Source organism: Physeter macrocephalus, chromosome 9 (genome assembly GCF_002837175.3).
Source record: "Physeter macrocephalus isolate SW-GA chromosome 9, ASM283717v5, whole genome shotgun sequence".
NCBI lineage: Eukaryota > Metazoa > Chordata > Mammalia > Artiodactyla > Physeteridae > Physeter > Physeter macrocephalus.
The window spans coordinates 98,661,670-98,675,619 of record NC_041222.1 but is presented as its reverse complement, the minus strand read 5'-3'; the positions used below and the strand labels follow the sequence as shown (position 1 = coordinate 98,675,619).

General features: G+C 42.1%; 1 protein-coding gene and 1 pseudogene across 3 annotated transcripts in view; one reads left to right on the top strand and one right to left on the bottom strand.

Moving 5' to 3' along the window:
- INTS9 (integrator complex subunit 9) overlaps positions 1-13,950 on the top strand; it is a 112,421-nt gene that overhangs the window by 55,412 nt on the left and 43,059 nt on the right. For all 3 annotated transcript variants that reach the window (XM_028494225.1, XM_007115107.3, XM_007115108.4), the window contains 2 exons: positions 10,081-10,201; positions 11,315-11,449. In XM_028494225.1, coding sequence (XP_028350026.1) covers positions 10,081-10,201; positions 11,315-11,449 — 256 coding nt within the window. The remainder of the gene's footprint in view (positions 1-10,080; positions 10,202-11,314; positions 11,450-13,950) is intronic.
- Positions 6,245-9,424, bottom strand: LOC102996384 (forkhead box protein N3-like; annotated as a pseudogene).

Sequence of the window (13,950 nt, the reverse complement as noted above, 5' to 3'; positions counted from 1 at the left end):
AAATTTGGGGGTATAAATAGGAAATTTAGAGGACTTCAGTCTCATTTGTTCATTAACTACCAAGTGCCTGGCATTATAAGTTTTCAGGGAAATGCCCCCAAAAGTTTAAGGTATGGTCCCTGTACCCAAGGAGCTTGTTGAGCAGAGATTACGTACTAAGTGGCAAGGCTCACGCTGGGTTTGGCAGGTTAAGCAGGGTTTGAATGAGGGAAGAGATCATTCCAAGATAAGAGAACATTGTGGGCAAAAACATAGCAACATGGCATGATTGAGGGGGGACTGGCTTGGTTAAAATCAGCCAGTGCACGTCAGGAAGGAGAGAAAAGCATTGAAAGCTAACCTTGTACAAAAGAATATTGAAAGTTTGTTCTTTTGGAAAAGCCAACAAGACATTTGACTAATTCCTAGTTTAAATCTTTTGTCTAGCTGATAGAAAACTTATCAAAATTGTTTGTGAAAACATAGTCACCAAACCTATGTGATAAAGGAAACCTCTAAACACTTCCAAAGAGAGAAATGATGAATAATTAGTTTTAGATCTGAAAGTAGTGTAGTCAGTATATAAGGTACCAGAATAATATACCCAAAGAATTTAAGCATAGAGTGAAGGGGAGGAATTCATAGGCACTGAATATTATAGATATATAATGTTAATATATAACATGTATAATATATAACGTGTATATACACGTGTGCGTGCGTGTGTGCGTGTGCGTGCGTGCGTGTGCGTGCGTGTGTGTGCGTGCGTGCGTGTGCGTGTGTGTAATTTCTCATTTGCTGTGGTCTTCAACAGTTTTTGAAGGAAACATTTTACCCTCAGTTTAGGTATATGAAGGGAAAAAAGAGGGTAGGTAAATTATTGAATATTGCACCTAGAGCAACGAAATTAGGTATGAAGACCAACCTTCTACAAATGTTCTGTACAATTAGAGTTTGTAAAAATGTCATTGATGAGACCTGAGAAAAGCCTAGGCTGAGCTGAGGTATTAAAACACTGCCTCTGTGCTAGAACATGGCCCAGAACACTTCCTAACTTACTAGTAATTCTGGGTCTCCCACCAGGCTGCCCTTATCTCAGGCTCCACCGGGAGGATCCCCTTCTTGGCTCACTCACGCGGTGGTTGGCAGGATTCAGATCCTCAGGGGTGGTGGGTAGCTGAAGCCTCCCTTGGGTCCCTGTTGCATGGGCATCTCCTCAGAGCGTCTCACCACATGGCAGGGGTTTCATCAGAGTGAACAAGAGGGCAAGAGAGAGACTGTGGACGAGAAGGAAGTCTCGGTCTTCTGTAACCTAATCTTGGAAGTGACATCTTGTCACTTTTGTCACAGTCTCTTCACTAGAAGCAAGCCGGTTGGTGCAGCCCACACTCAGCGGGAGGAGCCCACGCAAGGGGGTGAATATGGGAGGCGGGGAGCCTGGGGAACCCCGTCAGAAGCTGCCTGCCACCGAACCCTAAGCTGAGCAGGTCAGACTTGACACCAGAGTCATTGGGACCTGCTTGGCCTTCCTCTTCCAGCTCACCGGTCTGTACCTCCCTGGCGTTTTTAGCACCTCGGCGCACACTTAGTGGTGCCCTTCAGATAAAACAGACATATGGATCAGCGGAACAGAATAGAGAGCCCAGAAATGAACCCACACATCTACGGCCAGTTAAAGAACATGGGTCTAATCTAGCTGGTGTGCAACTTATTAGCTCAGCCTCAAGCCAGAGGTGTCTCAGTTGCAGGGCCTTAGCAGAGCTAAGGGCAATTAAAACAAATCCGACTGAGATGAAAGATGTGGTTTGGCTGCATTGTTATTCGCCACCCTCCCCACTCTAGCCACTCCCGTGATAGCCTTCCAGCTCTGGTGTAAAGTGAAGAAACGCTCCTGCTCCTATCCAGCCCAGAGTAAGAAGTCTTTATTTTTTGTGAGGGGCAGTCCTAGGAAGCCCAAGCCATGGGGCTCCCTGATCTGGAGGAATTTAAAGGAGGAGCTAAAGCAGGGGAGTAATTTGGGTTCTTCCTTCAGCCCCTCTAGAGCAGTGCCTGGGCCACTCAGATTCAGAGTCATTGCTGCTCATCAGAGTAAATCACCTTGGGTGATCTCAGCACTGAAGTACAGATTTCAGTACTGAAGTCCACTACAGTATTGTTGGAAAATGCATGTTCTGGGGCCACGATGGCTGTGTATATTGGAGACAGTTGGAGACAGTCCTTACTCAGCATCTGTTCAGTGCCAGACGCTTACGTGCATTGTATCATTTATCCCTCACAGAACAGCTCTAAAAGGGAAGTGATACTCGCCCTGTTTTATAAACGAGAAGACCGGCTCAGAGGTGAAGAGGCAGTGCTGAGATTTAAATCTAGACAAGTCTGTAAATCCTCCACTTTCCCCATGATGTGCCTCTGAGAGAAACCTCTCCTTCCTCAGAGTGGGTGGCAGGGAGTTGCACAGGTACGGAAGGAGAGAGAAGCAGTAGCAGCGGCCCCTGCCAGTAACCTCCTCCAAAGAGAGCTTCTGTGCCACTTCCCAGGCTCTGAGACTCAGGCCATCTTCCCAGAGAGCACAAACGATGTGTACCTGGCCTAGACGAGTAGCTCAAGACCTGAGAAACGGTGACAGGTGGTCTAGATTTTAAAGCAGGAGTGTTGTCCACACAAAATATGACAGAGGACGGTGGAATGTTACAGGCTTGAGGGAGCCTGGCGCTGCAAGAGCAGTTTATAGCTCAGTATATAGAATGTAGGCCGGGGCAGGACCTCGATAAAGAAGGCCTTATAAAGTCATGCTAAGAGTCTTGGATTTTATCCTGAATGGAATGGTGCACTGTTAAAGTGGAGGAGGGGAGTGTGTGTATGTGTATATATGTGTAGATTTGCATTTTCAATATATCCTTTAGGCCCTTCTGGGAGTGAAGGCAAGTCTGCAGGCAAGGATGACTCAAGGCTTTCCACATCTCTTTTATTGCTTTGTACTGTTGTAAAATTTTTCCTAGACTTAAGTTCCTTGTGAGCACAGGCCTTTATGTTGTACCTGTTAAATCCCTTACAGGACTTAAATGCTGTGGCCATAGTCGGGGCTAAGTAAATATTTATTGACTAAATATTGTAAAACCTAAAGCAATTCACTACACATAGATAAGTGAAATAAGAAAATCCTCAGATAAGTGAAATAAAGAGAATCTTCACCTGTTTATGCAGAAGGTAAAGAGAAGAGTCGTTGATACTTCGTTGCTGGAAAAACAAAGGTGAAGAGAATTGGAACATCATGATCTGTGTGCTATTTTGGCTAAATCTCTATTCCATGTTTATATGACCATGAACATGCAATTCACTGGACATACAACATTGTTACGATTTTTTTTCTTCTTCTTGAACAACTCTTTGTTTTCCCTTGAGTTAGTAATTAACTTGTTTGCTTATTTGCTTAGTTTTCTGTGTACATATTACTAATTTATCCCTAACCCCTCCTGCATTTGTCTAAGTCTCTCCTCAGTGTGTTCAAACTCGATGGGTGGTCTAACAATTTTACCTTCTTGAAAAGTTGTCTCCCAGAGCCTTCACTCTTCCCCTGCCTGGTGTCAGCTGCTCTTGGGCCTATTGCATGGCATTCAGTTTAGGACTTTCTCCACTGTGATCCTGAAGATTTCTTTGCCTCTTTCTTCTCTTAGAAGCTCTGTTTTCTGGGCCTTTCTTTTTTTTGTTTGCGCCTTCATTTTGCAGGGCACATCCTCCAACAACTCCCTGAGAAAGAGCACATGGGAGGTAAATTGTCTGAGACCCTGCACGTCTAAAACGTCTTCATTCTACTCTCACGCTCTGATAGAAATGTGAGTTAGATGTAGTTTTCTCATAGAATTTTGAAGGCATTGCTCTGTTTTCTTCTGTCTTCCAGAAATGCTGTTTAAAAGTCCAATGCTATTGAGTCTAGATCTTCGATATGTATCCCGTTTATCTCTCTGTGGACTTTTAGAATCTTCTCTTGTTCTTAAAGTTTATGATGATATGTCAAACCTAAAGACAGTTTACATTCATGTGTTGAGCTTAGTGGGCCCTTTCAGTCTAGAACAGTGGTGGCAACTATGGCCAAGTCTCTGTTTTATGGCCACATCTGGCCTGCCGCTGTTTCTATAAATAAAATTTTATTGGCACACAGCCAAAGATTTATTTGTCTGTTTTCTTTATAATGTAAGTATTTTCCCAGAGTATATCTGGTGTTAATTCTTCTTGGTCAGTATTTTCAGGTATGCAATGTGTTCTTTCAGTGTATAGTTTCTTTTTATTTCGCAGTTATGGTTTTTATTATTCTGTTCCCTTGCTTGGATTTCTGTAAGGAGCTCCTGTTATCTGTATGTTGTATCTTCCTTGCCTCTCTTCAACATTTGTCATTTTTTTCAAATTCTTTTTATTTCTTTTTAGTGTTGAATTTTTTCTTCCAATATTTTACTAAACGGTATTATCTGTTGTGTTTATCCACTCTTGTGTTTCTATTAGTTTAGTCTTCATCTGTGAATTCTTATTAAGTTTCTAATTCTTTATTGAGTTCTGTTCCCTCATTTTTAAGCTCTCCTGATTCTTCATTTTTGTGGGTCTTTTGTGTCTTGTATAATTTTTTAATGTTTTTAGCTTATTTTGAAATTTTTATGTTTTGTTGGCATGTTTTCATTGTCTGTATGGTATCATATTTTTATTCCAAGAGCTCTCTTTTTTTTTTTAACATCTTTATTGGAGTATAATTGCTTTACCATGGTGTGTTAGTTTCTGCTTTATAACAAAGTGAATCAGTTATACATATACATATGTTCCCATATTTCTTCCCTCTTGCATCTCCCTCCCTCCCACCCTCCCTATCCCCCCAACAAGGTGGTCACAAAGCACCAGGCTGATCTCCCTGTGCTATGTGGCTGCTTCCCACTAGCTATCTATTTTATGTTTGGTAGTGTATATATGTCCATGCCACTCTCTCACTTTGTCACAGCTTACCCTTCCCCCTCCCCATCCAAGAGCTCTTTTTATTCTCTTAATGCCTCCCCCAGTTTTTAGTAGAAGTCTCTTCTCATTTCTTAGATATACTATCTTATTTATCTCTCCAAGGAGAATAATGACTGTTATATTCTACCTACCTAATTTATTTCCTCTCCCCCTTCCTCCATTTGTTTTGGCCTTTACCATTTTAGAGACTTTACTCAAATGCAGGGTAATCCTGGGTTATTGGTTCATGTTTAAGAGTTAGACAGAAAAAAAAAAAACCTGATTAGAAAGTCTGTGTGCCATAAGTAGGTTTTGTTGAATTCTAGACTTTATAGAATACGCTATAGCATAATCTGGTTCATCAATTTCATTGTGAAACCCCCAGTGTGAGTATCTTTTTGTTGAGTTTTTTCTTTGGTGCTGATCATATTTTTCAAAGAAGCTTCTTCCAGTCTCCTACCCTGCAGGGTGTAAGCCTAACTGATGGTGTTCTGATCTGAGGAGAAGAAAATTGTTACTCAATATGTAAACTTTTGCTTAAGGTGGCTGCCTCTAATTGTCAGTGGTTTCTCCTAGTCCAGACTCTCATTTTTATTCTCTCCAGAGAACAATCTGGTGATGTGCCTGGGAGGGGAAGGGTCAATTGCTGAGCTATATGGAATAGGTGAAGAGAATTGGAAGGTTCTATTTCTTAATCAGTTTTTTCTAGGAATTTCCTGTGTTTAGTCTCACCTTCAATCTCACTTCAAGACATACCTGTTGTTTCCAATTGCTGAGCTTTTTGTGAGTTTGTAGTATAAATTAAGTCACTTGAATTGAAGTTTCCTGGGTCTGCTAAGTCAGTTATCGTTTGTCTTTATCCTTTCCACTTTCTAAAATGCTGTTGCTGTTCTCTCTTCTCTCATCTCTTTGTCTGAAGTGGGGTGTGTGTGTGTGTGTGTGTGTGTGTGTGTGTGTGTGTGAAGCCCTTTACTGTTGTTCAGTGATAGTTTAGGAGACAGCACAGAGCTAACGTACAGGTTCAGTTCTCCAGAAGGCCCTTCACCTGTACTGTACAGAGAATCTCAGAGAAGTCACTCTTTAGGCCTATTCTTGATTGTGTTCGAGCAAATGATAACGTGTTTTTCTAATGACACGTTTTTGTTTGTTTGTTTTAATGGATGCTCCTGATGCTGGTCTGGAAGGTTGCAAAATGTTTTTTTTTCTCTTTTCTATATTTACATGAAAATAATTCATGCTTCATGCTAAATACATTGTTTACCTTACAAGAACTTTATTTTTGAATTTAAAAAGTTTGTGTTTTTGTGCTTATTTTTCTTTGTTTCTCTTTTTTCAAAGAAATTCCATGCATTGTGGATCAGAAATTTCCGCTGGCTACACTGGCTGAATGTGGAAATCATTGATTTTCACAAAGATGAATCCTGACTGACATTAATTGCAAACTCCATTTTGAGGGCAGTATAGGAATTTTTTTTCCTTTCTTTTTTGACATGTTTTCCTTTAGTTTGTCCGTCAATGTGCCTTTCATCTTTTAAAAATACACCACAATGCTAATGGCATGTTCTGCAGCTTTTTGTTTTGTTTTGTTTTCACTTGGATCAAATGGTTTTGACAGACAGAAAAAGATTTGTACCACTATTTCCTTCGTTAACAGCTATTGTAATTTCTTGGAACTTGATTTTCACTTGGGCAGTTAAGAAGACAAAGCTTGTTTTTTACATCAGTTTTTTTCTCTCTTTTTCTCTGTGTGTGCGTGTCTGTGTGTGTGTGCGCGCATGTGCGCATGTGCAGGACCAACCTACAGGCTTATGGCTTGTGGAACCTTCTCTTAATTTAGTGTAAAACAGAATTCAGTGATTAGCAACATCACTAAAAACTGACCCAGTTTCTTCTCATGAGTCACTGACACCTGTTGAATATGAATGGTCCATTGTCCACCCAGGAAGATGCTACTAGGCTTCATGGTTAAGAAGCACAGAGAACTGGTGACCGCCCCCCCACCCCCGCATCACACGCTTGGGGCAATGCCAGGGGTTTTCCTGGCACAATTTGATGCCCAGTGCCACAAGCTTGGGTCTGCTCCTAGGGGGACCAGGGGTCCTTCCTTCTCCTCAGTTGCTTTATGGATATTCACTCAGCAAACCCAACTGGGTGCACATCCTGACCTTTTAAACCTAAAGGTTGGGACTGATCGAGGTTACTTTGCACATGTGCCTTCTAAGTGCCGGATGTGTATCCCCGTGGCATTATTGTTGCCGTCCCTGTGGATTCAGCCACGGTTTTCTGACAAGCTGGAGGAAACAATGGTAATTTTGGCTTTTTCGGTTTTGTCTTCAGATAATGAAAAGCTTTTGTAAAACAGCTGAGTGTCAGTATGAGTTCTATGGCTTCAATCTCCTTTAAACATAAAATTCTTAAGGGTCTAAAGCAAAGGAGGGGTGCAAATTTAAAAAAAAAAAGAAAGAAAGAAAGAAAACCAAACAAAAAAAAAAGAAAAAAGAAAAAAATAATAATAAATTGCTGATATTGCCACAAATCATTAGAAATCTGACATGCTGAAACCAAATGGCCGTAAGTTCAAAACAAATCAATGACTTGTTTTTAATTTTTCGTGGTTTCCTTTTGTTCTTTCTGCCCCTTTGCCGTCAGATTGGTGATGTTATTCAAACAGGACCAAATCCCCGCCAAGTGCAGGATCGACCCCGCTGCCTCTTTCATCTCCTCATCATCACTCTCAGGGGGCTTTTCCGTGCATCTCTTTTTGAGAGGCAGCATGTCGCTGGGGATCTTCCTTGCCTTGGTGAAGTGCTGGCGCTTCTTGTGCTGGGACGCATAGATGCTGTCCCCCAGAGCATCCTTGGCCTCCTTCGGGCTGCATTTCCTGTCATCCTCCTCCATCTCGCTGTGGCTCTCGTGGCTCTGGAAGCTGCCCTCACTGCCATCCTGGCTCCCCTTGGTGGCAAACTCGTAGTGGTCGTTGGCCAAGGAGGAGGAGATGGAGTCGCTGGCGGGCGAGGTGCTCCTGGCACTGAAGGACTTGGCACTGCTGTAGTTGTCATCCTCCTTGGGGCTCCACTGCCCACCGGAGAGCCACTGGACGGCTCGCTCTCAGTCCTCATCCGGCAGCTGGCGAGGCCATTCTTCACGGCTGCTGTCATTCCAGTGGGAGTGATCGGCACCGGTCGGACTCCAGGAAACAGGCCTCGGCTCTGAACCCGCGTTCCATTTTGTATCACTCTTGGAGGAACTGCTTGTATCTCGGGGAGTATTCAAAAGCATATCATGGCACTGGCAGCACCAATGTCAGGATCTTGTAGAAAGGCTCCATTTCTCTTAAAGAAGGTGCTGCCTGGCCAGAGGGGTGGACCTGATGTGCTTTTTTATGCCTGAGGAGAGGCGGGAGGTGTATTGAACACATTTGAGTGTGGGTGATAAGGTGTCTTTTTCAGAGCCTGAATTAGAGTTTGTCTGTACTCTGGGTCTATGCACCACAATGACCCTTTCCCAATACTCTGCCTCCTCTCTTTGTCCACTTTCTTAAAACACTTATTCAAGGACAAATTATGTCTCGCTGAGTTTTTCCACCCAGTAGGTGCGTTTGCAAAATACGGAAAATGTTCCAAGATCCAGTTGTAGATATTCCTTTCCCGGCAGGCGCTTGGTTGGAGAGTCCTCGATGGCCATAAATATGAGGCAGCTGAAGGAGTAGGGGTCTTGCAGTTGGGGTTCTGCCTGGCATCGTAGGGCATGTCGGAGTGGGCAGGGGATGGGGGCGTGTCATCGTCCAGGTCCTGGACGGGGCTGACGCTCTGCAGGACCGAGTCTCCAAAGCTCTTCAGCAGGTTCTTTTTCTCGTGCAGCCAGTTCATTTGGTCAGCTCTTCATCTTCCGTGGCCCCCTCTTCTAATCGGATGTCAGGCAGAAAAAAGTCGAGGTCATCGTCTTGCTGAAGGGCCTTGGAGAAACCGCTGCCCCGGTAACACTGACTCAGCCCACTGGAGACACTAATTCCTGAGCTTTCTGGTTTCTCACTGGGAGGCATGACTGGACCCATTTACATGAAGGCTCCTGGCCGGAGCAGGGCTCGGGGGCGTTACTGCCCTTCAGCGGGAGCCGACAGACTTTCACAGGCCCCCAGAGGGCATCCCTTGGTGGACCGGCTAAGGACGCGAGGGGCGGGGCACAGGCGGCAGGGGCGCGGGGGTCGCAGTGCGGCATGGGACCTGTGGCGTCTGCCGGGCGTGCCGTGCGTCCTCCCGCCGGCCCCGTGCTCTCCCCACCCCACCTCCCTGCAAAATATGTTTTATTTTCCTCTTTCTGCCAAGCCTCAGTTGTGTTTAAGCCAGTTCTTTTCTATAGCTTTGCAGGCCCACGAGTAACGTTTATTTCATTTATCTTTTGTGAACAGGGAAGACAACATGAGGTGTCATACAGAAATGCTCTATATTAAGATGTATATGATAAGCCCCAGAATAACCACTAAGGAAATAACTAAAAAAAAAAAAAAAAAAAAGTAAAAAATCATAAAAGGAATTAAGAGGCTATATCAGAAAATATTCACTTACTGTTTTTAAAAAGTAGTAGGGGAGGAATAGAGGAACAAAAAAGATATGTGGTATATAGAAAACTAAAATTAAATTGGCAGACATAAGCCAACTACATCAGTAATAACATTAAATGTGAATGGCTTAAGCAATTCAATCAAATGACAGAGATTATCACATGGGTTTTTAAAAAAAGACAAAAAAGAAGACCCAGCTATATGCTGGATAAACAAAATAGAGGATAGAAAAACAACAGAGAAAAATCAATGAAACCAAAAGTTGATTCTTTGAAAAGGTCAACAGAACTGACAAACCTTTAGCTAGATTGACAAAAAAAAAAAAAAGGAGAGAATACTGCAATTACTAGAGTCAGAAATGAAAGAAATTACTAGAGTCAGAAATGAAATTGCAGAATACTGCAATTACTAGAGTCAGAAATAAATTGTTTTTATCTACAGAAATAAAAACAATTGTTACAGATTCCTGTGAACATTCAGATATGCCAGTAAGTTGGACAACTTAGATTAAATGGACAAATTACTTGAACAGAAAGATAAGAACTGACTTTATGATACATTTGCAGGCTGCTGCCTTCTCCTCTCAAGGATGCAGTAGAAGTATCAACCTGGAGAAGATGCTATACAATGCAAGAGGTGAACTCTGCCCTTAGTAAAATCCAGCTGGTGGGATATTCTCAGAAAATTGTGAGTGTTAATATGATTTTAAGTGACTGATGAATGCTTTCAATTCATACTGTTGTTCTTTGGAAGGATCCTATACTACCTTTTTTTTAAGTATCTTTTTTTTTTTTAATTATTTATTTTTTGGCTGTGTTGGGTCTTCATTGCTGCACAGGCTTTTTCTAGTTGCAGTGAGCTGGAGCTACTCTTCATGCAGTGTCTTCTCTTGTTGCGGAGCACAGGCTCTAGGAGCGCGGGCTTCAGTAGTTGTGGCTCAGGGGCTCTAGAGCGCAGGCTCAGTAGTTGTGGTGCACGGGCTTAGTTGTCCCATGGCATGTGAGATCTTCCCGGACCAGGGCTCGAACCTGTGTCCCCTGCATTGGCAGGCAGATTCTTAACCACTGCGCCACCAGGGAAGTCCCTAGTTCCCTTTTTTAAGCCACTCAGTCACTACAAATCTTGTACTAGTACATAGTGAAAAGATAGAACATCTGTTGTTTTCCTCCATCTTTCCCAGGTTCTTACTGGCACTCTTTCCTAACCCTTACATTCCCTATCGCTAGCTAGCATGTAATGAGTCAGGAGAAAGGCATCTCATCCTGTTTACTTTAGAACAGTGACACCACTTTACAGATTTTGGACTAGTGAAGTAGGAAACAGATAGAATAAAAGAGATCAAGAAATAATTTGGCAAGTATAACTTTTGAGTTCTGACCTGATCATGATAAGGGTTCCCATTCCTGTTAACTTGTACCCAGAGCCACTCAGTACAGGACAACCAAGATATTAATTCCTAACCTGAAAAGGGAAGAAAAAAAAGAAGAAGAAGAAAACCGAAGTATTTGTCTCTTCGGTCTGTTTCATAATGTAGCATCTCTGCCTTTTAATGAGTGAGGCCTAGGTGCCTGGTGCCATGTGGATAGACTGAATCTCTCAGAGATATGACAAGTAAAGACTGTCAGATGTGTCTCCCACATGGTCTCCATCATCTTTCTGTTTTACTTTAAACTTTCTGGTTCACTTGAAAATAGTTTCTAAGTGGAGAAGAATGTTTCTGTTATTTTTCCCTGCAAACTTATCTGGCATGACTGTACTACTGAATGCTCATCACACATTCTTATTGTGGTTCTTTTCTAGGAGCTTTTTGGTGCAGTCCAGGTGACTCCTTTAAGCTCTGGCTATGCCCTTGGAAGCTCCAACTGGATTATCCAATCCCATTATGAGAAAGTGTCTTATGTCTCTGGATCCTCCTTGCTTACCACACACCCCCAGGTAATTCTAAATTCTCTTTTAACAGCTCAGCTTTTTGGTTATTTACCCTAAATTCAGAATGTGTCCAAGGTACCATCAGCTGTTTTTAAATCTTCCTAATTTCAGTTTCTACAAACACTCTTTTTTTTTATTGTGGTAAGAACACTTAACATAAGATAATACCCTCATAATAAATGTGTAACTGTACAATACATGATTGTTGACTATAAGTGCAATGTTGTATAGCAGATCTGTAGAGCTTATTCATCTTGCTTACCTGAAACTTTACGTCCTCCTCTTTATCAAAGTTAGAGTATTCGTGTCCATAGTTCCTCTGTGAGATCCTGCTGCCTTTAGGTCACCTCTAGGATTTAGAGATTTCCCAACACTTCCAATAACCAGAGCCTGATGAGTGTAACAGAGATGATCACTTGTTTACTCAACAAATATTAATTACTTAATATTTACTAAGGGCCTACTATGTGTCAAGCACTCATCTAGGTATTACAGATTCACTGGTGACCCACAGACAAAGTCCCTTCTCATGAATCTGCCTTCATTGATGTATAGAGAGAGAATGGTGTGCTGAAAATAAATGAGCAACGTAATAAATAAATGAGCAACAAAATAAATGAGCAACAAAGCAGAGTTAAATAGTTTAAATTGGATGGTCAGAGGAAGCTTCTCGGGACAGTCTCATTGGAACTGAGACCTGGAGGAATGAGGCATGTAAAGCTGTGGACAAAGCATTACAGGGACATGGCAGATGAAGGGCTCCTAACACCAGAACAAGCTGGGCGTGTCTGCAGAGCAGAGGAGACCATTGTGATTGCAGCATACTGAGTATGATCAGGACATGTCCAAGAGGTTAGCAGACACCAGGCCATGTAGGACTTTGTAGGCCATGATGAGAAATTTGGATTTTATTTGAATGTATAGACTGAAGCTATTGGAAAGTTTTAAGGTAGTCATTCGTTATCAGTCACATTGGCAAGCACCTAAGTGCATAAATATTGTTATAAATGTTAGTTATTCCATTTTAGGTATTTGTAAAGAATTTATTGTTCATTTCATAAATCTTGGTTCTTTCCATGTTTGTAAAGGAGGGCAAGGGAGATTAGATACTGTTAGTTAGATATTGTTAGTTAGCCGGTGGATGGGTGGATAGATGGATAGATAGATAACTTGGGGGAGTCCATGTCCCATTTTAATATAGGAAAAAGAATGACTGCTGTAAGTCTAGAACAGTAGGATTCTTCTGAGCTGCTACTCTGCATTGTTTTTGTACCTTTTTTATAATCAAGTTTCATTTCAAGGTCTAGAGGGGACAAGTGGCTATTTTTTCCTATAGCTAGCAGAATTCTGGGCCTTTCCCGCTTATTGAAATCAAAAGCCCATCAATGTCATCCTAATCTGCTTCATTGAAACAAATTTTTTATTGGCAGCTTCTATCATTCCTGATATATTCTCCCATAAAAGACAGAAAGATTACTTGGCTGCCAACTCTTCCAATTTGTCCTGCCTTTGCGATACTATTGATGTAATTTCCAGTAAATTATACTTACACGGTCTGTAAATTTAAAGGGAAAATAAGGTCTTGAAAATAATGAGCAGCATACCTAAGTAATTAATTTTAATTTCTAGATGGCAACCACTATTGTATGTAAAAAAGAAAGTAAATTAGATTTTCTTTTACCCAGATAATTGGATTCTATATTGAATTAGCAGGGATAAGGAAAGGTTTGGTTTGAAAAAACCTGATATTTTACTTCAGAGGTCAGCAGACCACCTGTTCTGGTAAATAATGTTTTGTTGGAATACCGTCACACCCATTTGCTTCATGGGTTGTTTGTGGCTGATTACACCCTATCATGGCAGTTATACTTTTCGACTTTATAGAAAAGGGCCAATCACCGATCAGCTTTAGTAATGGAACCCCACGACCTAGGAAGAATGTGGCAGGCAGCTATACTGATCTAATAAGCATATGGAAATGAGGCTTTGGATTAAGCCTGTAACAGTAAGAATGGAAAGGTAAGTTAAAGAAACATTGGCAGATCTTTAATTCAACAAACATTTCTTGAATAACGGCTGTCTTCAGGGAAGGAAAAATACAAGTCAAAGATTTTATGCCTGGACGACACTGAGAATGATGATAATGACACTAATCCAGTTGACAAGGAGGAGTTGGCGGGGGTGGGGAGGCGGCTGCGGTCATTAGTTTCAGAAGGGGGTGGTGTGTGTGATGAATAGGAATTAGAGGGAACATTGGACAGATGGAAATGCAGAGCTGGAAGTTGGATATGAAGGCAAGCCTGGAGACAAATTGGAGAGCCATCAGATTTTTTAAAATATATAACATGCTGAGGATTAAAGACTGAGCTGTGGGAAACAGTGGAAGGAAGAAAAATGGTCTTGAATAAGAATGTTTGGGGCTTCCCTGGTGGCGCAGTGGTTGCGCGTCCGCCTGCCGATGCAGGGGAACCGGGTTCGCGCCCCGGTCTGGGAGGATCCCACGTGCC